The following is a 14,934-nucleotide window of genomic DNA, read 5'->3' as shown; positions in this document are numbered from 1 at the left end:
TATCCAAATGATACTCTGAGATTTCTTCATATTTTCTGCAAAAAAAAAAAAAAAAGGAAAAAGAAAAGTAATTTACATTATATGGGTCCAGCCTAAACCCTGGAATAATTTTAGACTTCTCTCCATCTGTTGAACTATTTGGACACATATATTTCAGAGTATACTAATGAGAAATGTGTTAAACCTTTTATAATTCGCCTTTAGTAATTTCTGCTGCTATAAAAGTTTGTGGTCATTGGACAATGGAATTTGTATTTCAAGTATGTTGTTTTAACACATATCCATCAGGCTATTAAATAAATAAATTCATTATTTACACACATGAAGCTAGACATTCCCTAGACAAACTGGTAAAATGCAGTAAAATGACTAAAATGAAAATATCTCTTTTTTTCTCATTGGCCAAAACCACAAAAATGGGATTTTTGTCTTTTCACTGGCAACCCTGAGTACACACAATTTAAATCTTAGAACCTCCAGTTTCCTGTTATCCTTCTCGGTTTGAAAGGAAGGGTGCTTGTTTTACCATTTTGTCCTTAGAGCAGGTAGAAGATTTCAGGTTCTTTAAATGGTGTGTGATTAAGACAAGGTTTCTGAAATACAGTAAGCATTTAAGAAGCAGTTGTTGAATTAATTTTAGCAAAGATCTATGAGTTCCCTGTTTAAGCTATTATGTTTATGCATACTTCAATATTAATAGAGCAAATTTTCTTTTTTTCTTTTAGGTTCTGAACCTCTTTCTGGCCTTATTGTTGAGTTCATTTAGCTCAGACAATCTTGCTGCCACTGATGATGATAATGAAATGAACAATCTCCAGATTGCAGTAGGAAGGATGCAAAAGGGAATTGATTATGTGAAAAATAAGATACAGGAGTGTTTCCAAAAAACCTTTTGCAGAAAGCCAAAAGTTATAGAAATCCATGAAGGCAACAAAATAGAAAGATGTGTGTCCAACAATACTGGAATTGAAATAAGCAAAGAGCTTAATTATCTTAAGGATGGGAATGGAACCACCAGTGGTGTAGGTACTGGAAGCAGTGTTGAAAAATATGTAATTGATGAAAATGATTATATGTCATTCATAAATAATCCCAGCCTCACTGTAACAGTGCCAATTGCTGTTGGAGAGTCTGACTTTGAAAACTTAAATACTGAAGAGTTCAGCAGTGAGTCAGAACTAGAAGAAAGCAAAGAGGTAAGAATGCTTTTAAAGTTTTTCTTGCATTTCCTATAAAAACCATGCACCACAGTTACTTAGTAGTTTTATTGTGCTTATATGCATTATTAAAAAGTGTACTGAAAGTCATATATACAGTAATGTTGGAAAATAATGAGATATTCTTTTTTGAGAATTCCATCCATTGAAATTCCAACTTTCCACAGAAAATCATCATTCTGAATAATTAGTATATTCATCTTCTTGATAGTTTGAAAGTCTGATTAAAAAATGTGGCCTTCCAAAAAACAGATTTTATTTAATACATTCTATTCTACATTAGATTATGCTCTTTAGAAAAAAAACAATGAACCATATTTTATTGATCATTGTTAAAGTGTTATCTCCTTACTTTCTATAATATATTAAGTTTTGCTATGATTTTTTTTTAATGTGAAAGTTTCGTGTAGTTTTTGTTCTCCTCTAAACCTTTTATTGCCTATGATAAGAGTATTATTCATTTACTAAAATTTTACACATATTAAGAAATTAAAAGTAGTACTGATTACATTTTGCCCAGTCAAGGATGAGCAAATCTATAAGGTCTTCCAGATTAACTTGGAAATAGTAAGAACTATTTAGAAAAACTCTACTTAAGGATTACAGTTAAACTGTAGACTGGAAAGCTGTTCTTACTGTCATATTACTACTTATTTAAATGAAAAGAAAGGAAATTGTTCCTCCTGTAGGATTAAAATTCATAGGATCCTATGATAGTAGCTTAGTGGTATTAATTCTGCAATTCTGCATTGTGAAGAACAGGATTAAATTTTTTACTATTACTTATTTATAGACTTCTGATATACCAGTAGGAAGTTAAGTCTAGCACAGGGTTATAAAAGACAGGTTTTAGCATGAGGGTATAAATATTGACATCATAGGAATCAGACAAATGATGTCTGATTCTGTGAGCATATTTGCATATTTTGGAACCTTCTTTTTTTACTCATGTGTCAACAGAATTTGTATAAGTAGTAAGTAGCTGACAGTGTCACAACTGATAGCCTCCTGATCCTTTTTTTCAGGCATTTCAGAGCTTCTGAGATATATTATAATAGTAAATTTGAAAATATTTTGAAAAAGGTAAAAATACATACAAAATGAGGTATAACATTCTTTCTCTGAAATTCTACTCAAAGTCTACTTAGAGAGTTCAATTCTAATTTATGTGTTTCTCATTCTGGTAAAATAAGAATTCAATTCTAATTTTATTTTCCATCACTTGACATAGATTTATTTAAGAAAATCATCAATTAATTAACAAGCATTTATTGAGGACTTTTGTAAATTCAGCACTCTGCTGGATACTAAGGGTAAGGAAGAGTTAAAGGAGAGATTCATAACATAACCCCCTTCAGGGAAATCTCAACATCTTTGAGGAAGCTAATACTAACTCACAAAATTATTAAAAACCTATTAAAAAGGTTAATCCTGTAGGACTGAATACAAGATTATACAAGTATTGAGAACAGCAAGAATATAGCAAATTGTTAAATGGAAGAGATAAAATTGAAGTAGGCCTCAAAATGTGGGTCAAATACATGAACAGAAAGCAAAAAGCAGAAATTTACTAAACAAAAGCCAGAGTTAGAGTGAGCTTAGTATTAAGGTGAAGCAGTGAAATAATCAGCATGTATAAAGTATTGGTTGAAAACACTGGAAAAATATGTATGGGTGAGTAAGGTAGTTTCAGATTATACAGTCTTTGAAGTAAGTCAAAGAGCTTGGAATTGGCTGCATAGTCAATAACGTGCTATTTGTTCTGAAGCAGGTGAAAAGCAATAGGAAAGTGATGTTTTATGAAAATTTATTCAATAGCAATAAGTAAAACCGTTTAGAGTGAAAACTGTTATCTTGGGGAATGTGGTAACAATCATTTGATAATAATGAGGTGACAGAATTCTGGGCTACGGTAGTAAGTATGGGAACTGAGACTAACTGGCTTTTGACCAACCTAGTAAAGAATCTGAGAAATTGGGAAAAGGGTAATGCAACTGTCTGAAATGGCCTTTTTAAGAAGGTTACCAGGTTTATGGGGGAAGAGAAAGAATTCAATTGGGAAATACTGAATTAGAAGTGGGATATAGTGGGAACGAGAGACTGGATGAGCAGTCAGGGTGTAAAAATAGATTTAATAACGCAGATTTCATAATTATCTGATTCCTTGAAAATAGAGGAGTTCCCCAAAGAAGTAATTACAAAGAGAAAATAAGAGAAGACTAGGGACAAGACTAGCTTGGGGTCAAGAAGAGACAGAAAAGCCAAAGAGGTAGAGAAACATTTGCTATGTTAACATCATAGGTTTCATCTCACTGCACTCATGGAAATGATATATCTTAATTTCTTTTTACCAAAAAGTTGGTTTCCTGAATACTTCAAAAACTCACTTTGTTATACAGCAGAAACTAACACAACATTGTAAAGCAGTTATACTCCAATAAAGATGTTTAAAAAAAAAAAACTCTATGATGTCCACAGATATTTCAAATTATTGCTTTAGGAGAATACCACCTAATTGTCATGTCTTTTTTTTAATGACTAAAAAATCATAAATTTGGAACAATGAGATACAATGTCTTCATTTTCAAGTCCTTGAAAACATTTTATTATCTGAACAAAAATTCTTTATTGGGTGATTTTTTTTTTATAATCATCTGTCCTCTTCCAAGCTAGTTTTGGATACACGGAATCCAATTACAGAATGTAATAAAATTGTTTAAAGTGTACAGATATATTAGAGGGAAAATACTTAAAAGTAAATATAAAATTAAAACTTTTATAAAGCTAGGATAAAATTTCAAATTATTTTGCACAGTAAAGTTAAATTCAGCAATAAGTTTTATGTGGATGATTTTTTAAATTAGTACCAGAAAAACCTTGAAAGAATAATAGGGCAATTCTCACGTATGCTCACACAAAGTTTAAAAGTACATTTGACCCTTGAACAACACAGGAGTTAGGGGTGTCAACCCTACATCCAGTTGAAAATCTGAGTATAATTTACAGTTGCCCCTCCATATACATGATTTCGTATCTGCACTCCCACATCTGCAAATTCAGCCAACTGAGGATCCTGTAGTACCGTAGTATTTACTATTGAAAAAAATCTATGTGTAAGTGGACCTGCGCAGTTCAAACCTGTGTCATCCAAGGGTCAACTGTACACTGTTTTTTAAAATAAAAGCAAAAATCAGCATTATAGAATAGATTTAAATAAATTCCAGCGAAGTTCAGTCTTGATCTGAAATTTCTGAAAACTGCTGGCATTGAACACAGGTCACATATCAGATTCACATTTATGTTGGCTGGTTGTTCTTTTTTATTAGCTATTGCACACACACACTCATACACACACACACATACAAATTAAAAATAACGTATCCATAAAGTGGCATTTTGGTTCGCGCTTCTTAGTTTTTTGAACACAAATAGAAAAAGAACATTGGCCTGTGCTTTGGGGGACACAAAATATCCTTTCTCTTTGCTGAGAAAGTGAAAAATCATACAAGTTAAACCTAACAGAACGATACATTTCAAAAGAAAGAAAGAAAGGAAGAAAGAAAAGAAAAAAAAATTTGCAACACATTTCTGCTTTAAGAAGAGGCAGTAAATTAATCATTAATTTAGATAGTATTTGAAAACTCTAGCTGCTCTATTCCTTCCATTCATTTTCAAAATATCTAGCTATACCACAGTTGGGGAGAAATGATCTCTAGAAGTTTTTAGAGATAAAAATATGAATTGCTGTTATTATATTATGTAATACATATTTTATATATGTGTATCTATTATATGCACCAGTAACATAAACAGACTGGTATGGAAACGAACATAAAGTTTTGCATGAAAAAAATTTTAAGGAAATTGAAGGCATGGATTTCAAAATACTGATCCTTTTATTTTGGAAAAACTTGGAATTATACATATCTTGTGACAAGATATAATGTAGAATTTTGTTTTTATATAAACATGATTTCTTGACATTTTTATATAATTATGGATTTTTACAATTTAGTTCTTAAAAGGTTTCATTGTCTTCCCAGGTGAAGGATATAGAATAAATGCTCTTAAGAAGCATATTTGAAATTGAATTCCAAAGCTCAATCTAGGAATATCATACTGTGACCTTCACTGCTTACCATTCTTACTTCTCACAGGGGTAAAATCAAGCTGGAGCCTTCAAGAATGAAACTCTGGTGTTTTTTAACCAGCCAGAGGCTCGTGCCACCACTTTTACCCAGGTTACCCAAGCAAGTTGTACATGTACAATCACTTTCTAAATAAATTTTGACTGGCCTGCATGCTACTCAGCTACGTTCCTTCCCCTGCCATGGCAAGGAAGTGCTAGACGTGCCCAGCTGCTCTCTGCTGAATCGTGTGACACATCACAGCATGGTCAGGCAAGACGGGCAGTCCCAACACCATATTTGATTCTGTTAATGACTTTCCAGTTTAGTCTGTTTAGGCTTTTAAAAGCAATAATTGCATGCTCTATAGGATTTATATCTATTTTAAAACATGATAGAAATGTTTAAAGTTCTAAATAGTTAAGAACTTGAGAGGATGAATATTTTTCTGCTTTTATTTCATTAAAATAAGACCACAACTTTTTGTTGTTGTTGATTCAGCCCTTATAAGTAAACTGTATTACCAAAATGAGCCTCACAGGGTTTGTTTGATAGTGTTGCCATTTTCAGATCATTATATTCAGATCTGTGAATATAATTTTCAACCCATCCAATTCATGTGCTCCAGATAGAAATGTTTGGTTTCATGTTTTGGGGGAAAGCCTCCGTTAAAAAAAAACAGTAAGGTGATCATGAGATTTTGGATATGAAGGGCCATAGTCTGTATACATTTGGGCACCACATATCTTGGATTTTCATGTAGTTTGGGGAAGTTGTTAAGTCATGTGTCTGCCAAACCCTAAGTGATCACTGTAATTAAAAAATGAAAAGCATCATGATACAGGGTAGGAAAAGTTCACTGCATCTTAATATTAAGTAATTGGTTCAGTGTACCCATTTTTTAAAATTTCCCTGATCTACATTAATTTCTCCCTAAATGTTCTACCCAAAACTGAGCAGGCAAAAAAGAGACTTGGAAAATTTCCTACTTTGGATTATTAATTATTGATTATAGTTTTATGAGGAGTAAAGGATATCTCCAAAACTTGCTGTAGGTTTGCGGATGAAATAAATCATTAGTTTATTCTCTTGACTCAACTTTCTCCTGTTACTGGAATCACAGCCAGAGTGAATGTTCTTGTTTGTTTGTTTTTGGGCACACCACATGGCTTGTTGGATCTTAGTTCCCTGACCAGGGATCGAACCCGGGTCCACAGCAGTGAAAGCCCGAGTCTTAACCACTGGACCGCCAGGGAATTCCCCAGAGTGAGTGTTCTTGAAGGCAAATTAAAAAGCAAAAGTGAAAAGTTCATGAGTATTAGCAGTTTTCAAGGCTTTTGGTGAAAAAGAAAAAAACCTAATTAGAGCTTGGGGTTTGTCTGTAGGTTTAATTTATACATACTCTCTTCTTCTTTAGGGATAACTGAGAATTAGTTGTAAAATGAAACAAATTCAGACATAAAATTATAAATAAAAAATTTTTTAAAATACAGCCCCTGGTGATTTATGTAATTTTACTTAAAATGACTTTTAGTTTTAGGAGTAAAACAAGATTATTAGTCATTGAAGAAAATCTGATTATTTTTTCTTCACAAGCAGGGCAGAATTAAATGGTACTGGAAAATTATCTTTTACACCATGTTTATAACAGGATTCCCTCTTTTTCAAAGCCGTTATGGAAACTTTGAAAATGATGCTTGACTAAGGTCCCAAGCACGTACCCTTCTAGAAAAGGCCCTGTGGTCTGTTTTCAGAATCTGGAGAGCAATGGGAGAATACCTCTAGCTTCCCATTTCTGTTAACGTTCTCAGTGTCTTCCAAATGCTCTCTGTGAAACTGAATGTGATGCAACTCTTTCAGAGGCACAGATGGGAGTGTGAATAGCCATTTTAAACCTATCTTGACCTTTAGAGAATGGATTTGGTGCTTCTGCTGAAATAAAATTAAAAATAAAAATTAAGGCAAGTTTAGATGGAAATTTTTGTATTATCTTCTTAACATAAACCAGCTTTTTCTTTTGCCTGCTGGATGCCCTTTTACCTTATTCTTCAACTACCATATAATTATTGTCAGTTTCCTATATTATGTTCTTAATAAGGCTCTTTTAAAATAAAAGGTGCATCAGGGGTGTTACACATTTAAAATATGTTAAGGCCAAACAAAATAGAGATGGTTTATATTTTTAACCATTCAATAAGTGGTCCAGAAAAAAAAGAGCCATTGGTTTTAGTCGTGTTCTTCCTGCCTTGGATATGCAGCCCAGTGACCTCACTGTGTGGCTACCTGTCCTTCAAATGAAATATAATAAGTCAAGATATGGATATGCATATCCAAAAGATCAGACTAAGGCCCTGATAGATTGTGTAACCAAAAGATTTTCTTCTTTTACTTTCAAGACAAAACCCAGAAGTTTTGAAAGAAATGGCTAGATTTTAAAGGCAGTCTGTAATGGCTGAATCTTTTATTTTTGCCTTTTGAATCATACAGCAGTTTGTGAGAGTCAAACATTTGATAGGTGACTGAAAATAAATGAAATGTGAGCGCATTTCGGTGGAAGTAGGCCAGTTGCTAACATTCTCTTCTATTTCTGAAAGTTAAATTTCACTATTTAATTGGATAAAAATTGAGCAATATTCGCCATAAGGGGGGATTTCTATATAAGTTCATGTTATCGGGGGAAAATGGCCTTTTTGGGTGCTGATTCTGTCATTTCTTACAAGTAGTATTTGCAGCTAACCTTGAAAACTTCACATTCAGGTGTCATGTCTTTGAGAATATGGCTCTTAGACCAGTGTGCGGCTTCCACAGCATTGCGCCGGGCTTCTGCTACAGCCAGGCATGCTTCCTGTGGCTGAATTAGGCCTGGAGAATGTTGCATCTTCAAACCTGCTTTCCAGTGTGCATTTGTAGAGCATAAGTCATCATCCCTCTGTAGGCTCAGTAGTTTCTACAAGGGATGGAAGAATCTAGCCTTAAGTGCCATAAAATACTGGACAGATAGGGAGAAAACAGTACAAGAAAACAAGTGATGAGCTTGTAGTATGTGGTTTTCTATGGAAGCTTTCTACTGTTATGCCTATATACCTAATTACATGTTTATAACTACTTCAGAACAAGTATTAATTTTAGTTATTTAGTATAGTCATCAAGTTCCTTAATGTGGAAAATTTCATTTCAGGTTTCTTTTTTTTTTATATCATTTTAGTAGCACAGCTATGGCAATTTAAAGAAAGTAAGTTATTCTTTGTATTTATCATCAGTCACCTGCTTTTAAATCAGTTATGTGTTTTTAAATAAAATTTGGAAGTCATTTTGGTATGGCTATGATAAAATGTATGACAAACTACCCTCTACCAGAGTATGAATGCCAAAGTGTTGAACTTAATTAGAAATGTTTAGATTATGAAGATAGTATTATATCCATGTATAGAATTTTAAATGCTTAAGTAGTTTTCTAGGATATAAATTTCAAAATTTAAAAACACAGCAGTAAAATTCTTTATGTTTCCAGTGACTATAGCTTATCAGGCAGTATATCTGAATTGGTAAGTTGTTGTAACTTAATAAGAACACAGCCTAAGCTTTAATTTATAAATGTAGGTAAATTCACAACTTTAAAATGTTTATGTAGTTGATACAATATTTTTATAACTTCATAGGATAAAGTATATGTACTTTCTTATGACAAAAATGTGGCCTATGAACATTACACCATGAATAAGCCTGACTCTCCAACTAGCAGGAATTAACTTTATGCCAACTTTCATAGGAAAAGGAGCCTCCCACAAAACACTTTTTAGTGGCAGAAACACTAGCCTACCAACTATTTTTTAAACCTTGGTTCATTAAGTCTCTGTCCAAACATTCCTTAAGGAGTTTTGCAGAGCATAAGGTTAATGAGCTTATCCTTATAATCAGAAAAACTCCTGGATAACGGTGAAGCAATTCTGCATGTAAAATGGGTTCTGCTCATTTGAGAAGAGCAGAATACATGCAGAGTTTTTTTCCTTGTCTGTTTTCAAAAGACATGCTATGCTTCATAACGCCAGGCAGATAGAGGTAAACTAACTCACACACGGACCCTCTCTGCTTTACAATGTACATAACCTCCATAGCCATTTAGAAAACTGAAATTATTTGTATTTTAACATACTAACCACATTCACAAACGTTTACCATCTAAAGACAGTACCAATAACAAAGACACATCCAGAGGTCAATACTTGGTAAACGGTGGATACAATTGTCATTCAGATTAATGGCCACCATTACTTGTGCTGTGAAGGATTTGCTTTAAATATTTGTATTTAAATATAAGACACTTGTGTAATACATGGCAGAGAATCATAATGCAAAAAATTGAACATTTCACAACTCTATTAACAGTGGTAAAATAAGAAGTGAAGGGTGAGTATATTTTCTAAAGTTTTCAAATGGAAAAGTATATGTGTATTTGCGTGTGTATACATATATACTTATTACTTTCTTCCTTCAGATTTCTTTATTGAATGTCTGCCAATATTTTAGAGAAACATTTTGGAAATATGTGTTTTTATCACTAAAATATCATTAATAATTCCTATTCATTAAAAAATGCATTTTCTAATACAATTAAACAGACTTCTGTAAAGGCCACAATTGAGTTACATATCAAAATGAAGAGATCAAATTATCTAAACACTATAATTCTCTCTATAAGAGTAACAACAAAATGCATTCAATCATTCATTTATTCATTTTTCATAAATTCAACATAAGCATTTAGTGTCTATTTTATGCTTGGATCTTTCGGTGTATAGATGTATATTTGTGTATGTGTGTACATTTTAATATATATGCACATAAATATACAATTTTATGTATATATATACTTTATATACATATATTTATGAGAATATTTGGTCAAAGCAAACAAGTATTATGGGCAAAACGTTCTATAAAATTTAGCATGGAGAAATCATAAGAAAGAAAGGCTTCATGGAAAAGGTGGATTGTGACCAGGCTCAGAAGAAATTATTCAGCTTGGATTGGCCAAGAGGAAGAAGAAACATGAAGCTTTTTATAACTAACCTCAAAATAATTTGGTTTTATTTATACAGTGGATATTATTGCTGCCACTCATCAAATGTCATAGTGTCCAACCCATAAACCACCAATGAAATTGGAAGGGAAGAATTATCTAGTATTTTCTTGGTTATACCAGAAGCTGCTGCAATTCTATCCAGCAGTAGCTTTCCTGGGATTTTTCTTAAAAGAATAAAGATATTCTGGCTGTAAGAAGCAGAAAAATGCTGAGAGAAGAAAATATGTCTTGACCTTCCACCTCTCCAAAAAGTAGAGGATTTTAATGGTAAAAATTCTTGTACTCTAATGATCCTAAGAACCATCGGCCATAATCGATGGCCTAGTCTCTCTTTAGCATACTCCAGACTAGGAGATATTTTATTATAGAATTATATTTGACTTAGGGTAACTTTCATAATATATTTAATTGGACATGGTTAACGTCACCCTCAAAGTAATACCACAGAAAATATCATCTGGATACTACTCTTCCATGTTCACATTATAAAGTATTAAACTACATTTGCATGGTGATTTCAAAAAATCCAGAATTTTGAGCCAAATTTCCTCCGATATGACTGATGCTTAGGGAGTTATCCAGGTATTTTTCAGTAACACATTAACTCTTTCAGAGGGCTAGGACAGAGTGACCCTATCACTCAGCTACTAAAGTTAATGGGGCCTTTGAAACCATTAACATGTCCATGTTCTTTCATTCTAAAAGTTTTACATTCCCTGGGTTGTGCTGTATGTCATGTCTGCATCACTTTTCATAAAGCATTGCATAACCATAACGTCTTCCCAAGTGGTATCAGAGTACTTATTAGATATTTATTCTTGCAACACTAAAGTGGCTCTTCCTAGACATGTGGCATGTCACAATAATTTTTTTAAAGGAAAAATTCACAGCCTGATCACATGTTGAATTCGGAATGTGCTCCTAATGAAAGTCTATACAGATTTTGAACAATATCATTTATGAAGAAATTCCATTTCGTTTAGAATTCTTTGGCAAGTATTGAATTCATTTAAGCGGTTCAAAAAAGGGAGAGAAAGAGAAAGACAGATCTATCATTTTTCTGCTAGTAAAGTAAAAAGAAAATTATGTAAGCCAGAGAAAAATATAGCTCAAAGTTGAACTATAATGACTGTGACTAATGTTAATGTGCCACCCTTCCTTTCTAAAATTACAGAAACATGGACAGTAGTTACAGACAACTGGTAATGTTCTTTGCCCTATGAAAATTTCCATTGAAGAGTGGAAATTGCAATTTGATTTGAAGCATTTTAATTAATATAATCAATAGTGAATGTCAGCATACCAAACTTTTATTAAACTATTCTTGATTTGGCCTGAGTGTTGATGTATTAAATTATTTTCGTATGGCATCCATAGACAAACAGAGATCATAAACAAGTTAATCAGTATAATCACTCCCTTCCAAATCACCCACACTGAATGCTGTCTAGCCATTTTTTGTCTGATTCAACTTAGTAGTTACATTGTTTTAAACAATAGGACTTCAAGTATGTTAAATTATTAGTACATAATTATCAGTACTGTTAACAGAGTCAAATGCTATCACTACCACCACCATTTTTTCACACCATCACAGAGCATTTCCAAGTTAGCTGAATAAAAGGGGAGAAAAATCACATCTTTGCAATGGGGTTTTGTTTCCAGAAATTAAATGCAACCAGCTCATCTGAAGGAAGTACAGTTGATGTTGCTCCACCCCGAGAAGGTGAACAAGCTGAAATGGAACCCGAGGAAGACCTTAAGCCAGAAGCTTGTTTTACTGAAGGTAAACAAGCTCTAATATGGTTAAATGCAATCTCCCTTCTTTCCTTACAGAGACTAAATATACCTCATTTGAAGGAAATATTTCAAAGAAACGGTGAAGGCATATTTATCTTTGTTTTCCTCTTTTCTTCCAAAAAGTTAATTTATCTGTATTTCCTGATTATACTATAGCAGCTACTGTGCCTGGACAATTAAGATAATTTGACATGTCCTTTCTTTCATCCTCCAGAATGTGGAGAAGTGAACCCTAGAAGATAAATGGCATTCTGGAACATCATCTCATTATTGATAAAGCAATCCCTTCAGACCTCATTGGCAATGTTGTGATTTGATTTATAGATGCTGCAATAATTACATTCCATCTCTTACAGTTTCAAATGTGGTGAACTTGGGCTGTGACCAGAGCTGTTTGGGGATATAGATGTGCTCTAGAGCCTTGTCAGGGAGACCAGCAGTTATTCTCACAGTGACCAGTACAGTGGCTAGCACACAAATCAATAAAGTTTGCTGATTCAGTGTGATTGGATTGAATCCCATAAGTAGTAACTCAGAGCAGAAGAGTGGATGGAAGTTAGAAATAACATGAAAGCTAAGAGCGGGAGGACAAAGGAAGAGAGATACTGACTGACAAGATGAGTCATAGGTGTGACTAAGAAAAGCACTGAGGCTGGAAATAAATAGCTTGGGAAAACTGACAGTGGATGATACCTTGGGAGACAGGGGAATTTTCTGTGTGAAAAGAAGTGTGTAAAAATCCAGGATCACATCCAAAAATGAATAAACAATTTGAATATGCAGTTTCTCCCCAAACCTGAGAGATGTTCTTGTCCATGATTGGCCTTGAGGCAAAGAGAGATCCTAAGCAGTGTTAAAGAATGGAACCATTTATACTCAAGCAGCTCTTGGTAGCTGGATGATATGTAAGTCTGAGATTCTAGGTAGCTGGCTGATATGTAAGTCTGAGAATGATTCACTATACAGGAGGGATGCTGAAGATAACTAAGGAATGAAGTAACCAGCTGCTGTATAAAATGATGATCTGAGACTAGGATTGGGGAGGGAGCAACAAAGTTTATTTCTTCCTATTTAAGATTGAAATATATTTTTCTAATGTATTATATTTAATGTTATCTTTTAGGATGTATTAAAAAGTTTCCATTCTGTCAAGTAAGTATAGAAGAAGGCAAAGGAAAAGTCTGGTGGAATCTTCGGAAAACCTGCTATAGCATTGTTGAACACAACTGGTTTGAGACTTTCATTGTCTTCATGATCCTTCTCAGTAGTGGTGCTTTGGTAAGTGTAACACATTATTGGCAAGAATCAGGTTCTAGTGAAATAGCTTATCTCCAAAAATACTAGAAGCATACACTTAGTTTAAGGAGCAAAACAAGGGATATATTTGTACCTTGCAGAGCTTGGCACCCAGGGTTTAACTATGCAAAATTCATTACAGAATATATTAGAACCATGAGCAGCCAGATGGAATTTCTCATCTGGTGCTTTTCTAACAGATGTTTTCCTTATTGAGACAACCATTTCCAGGGACATTCTGTAACTACATTACCTTCCGTGTCAAATCCCATCCAGTTCTCCCAAATAATCATAGTAATATTTACGGACTAAAAGTGTACTTTTTTATGTCTAATCAATTTATTCTTTCAAAATGAGCCAGATCATTCAGAGAACTGATGAAAGTAAGGTTGGAATAGGCCAAGTCTATCCCTCGTTAACAGAACTTCTAGATATTTTCTGAGTTCATATTACTTCTCTAAAAGCATGTCTTTGTAGAAGTAATTGAGATACAGATTTTGGGCTGAGAGGCAGAGAAGAAAGCACAAACTAAATCAGTAAAGATATTGACATTTTCCATTAGTTTTAGTCTTTAGATTTTGTCTGGTTCCACATTTGTCTGATATTAGCCAATATTTATCAAATTAGTGCTTTGTGCCAAGCATTCTACTAAGAATTTTATCAAGTATTTGGTGGAGGCAAGCCATTCAAATAAAATAAAAGCATTCTTGATTCACAGGCTTTTGAAGATATATACATTGAACAACGAAAAACTATCAAAACCATGCTAGAATATGCTGACAAGGTCTTCACTTATATATTCATCCTGGAAATGCTTCTCAAATGGGTAGCTTATGGATTTCAAACCTATTTCACTAATGCCTGGTGCTGGCTAGATTTCTTGATTGTCGATGTAAGTATCCTAAGTGATTTTTATGAAATTATTCTTAAAAGAGGCAAGTTTGACATTTCATATATTTCTATAATTAAAACCTTGACTTTAATTAGACCCTAGTTTCACTAATTCTGACACAATTATGCAATTATCTTTTTAAAAAACTACAAAAAAATGCAAAAATGAGGTAAGTCTCATGGGAAAGCAGTAGAAAAGGTCCTAAAAATGTGGACAGTGGTAAGAGAAAACACAGAGAGAGTTGTTCTATGCCACAAGCAAATAGCTCTTCTTTTTCTGAAAATTAAGGATCTCAAGGTAAGGAATAGCTAAAAATCTGTTAATTGACAGATCTAGCTTATTAACAGTTCAATTGAAAAAAAATATCTCCAGGAGGTAAAATCAAGACAGATTTGGGGCCAGGAATTGTCAGAATTGCACTCTAATCCCTTACTAGAGTGTACGTTACTAAATAATGTTAAAATAACCTATTCACTGTATTCATTCAGCCACAAACCCACAGAGACAATAAAATGTATT

General features: G+C 33.4%; 1 protein-coding gene across 6 annotated transcripts in view; it reads left to right on the top strand.

The window, feature by feature from the left end:
• The window catches only part of SCN3A (sodium voltage-gated channel alpha subunit 3), an 84,129-nt gene that overhangs the window by 46,398 nt on the left and 22,797 nt on the right, over nt 1-14,934 (top strand). For 5 of the 6 annotated variants that reach the window (XM_036858553.1, XM_036858551.1, XM_036858549.1 and 2 more), the window contains 4 exons: nt 726-1,196; nt 12,093-12,213; nt 13,351-13,505; nt 14,242-14,415. In XM_036858553.1, the coding sequence (XP_036714448.1) occupies nt 726-1,196; nt 12,093-12,213; nt 13,351-13,505; nt 14,242-14,415 (921 nt within the window). The remainder of the gene's footprint in view (nt 1-725; nt 1,197-12,092; nt 12,214-13,350; nt 13,506-14,241; nt 14,416-14,934) is intronic. The other variant, XM_036858552.1, reaches the window with a different exon arrangement.

Source organism: Balaenoptera musculus, chromosome 7 (genome assembly GCF_009873245.2).
Source record: "Balaenoptera musculus isolate JJ_BM4_2016_0621 chromosome 7, mBalMus1.pri.v3, whole genome shotgun sequence".
NCBI lineage: Eukaryota > Metazoa > Chordata > Mammalia > Artiodactyla > Balaenopteridae > Balaenoptera > Balaenoptera musculus.
This window is presented reverse-complemented; position numbering and strand designations above follow the sequence as displayed.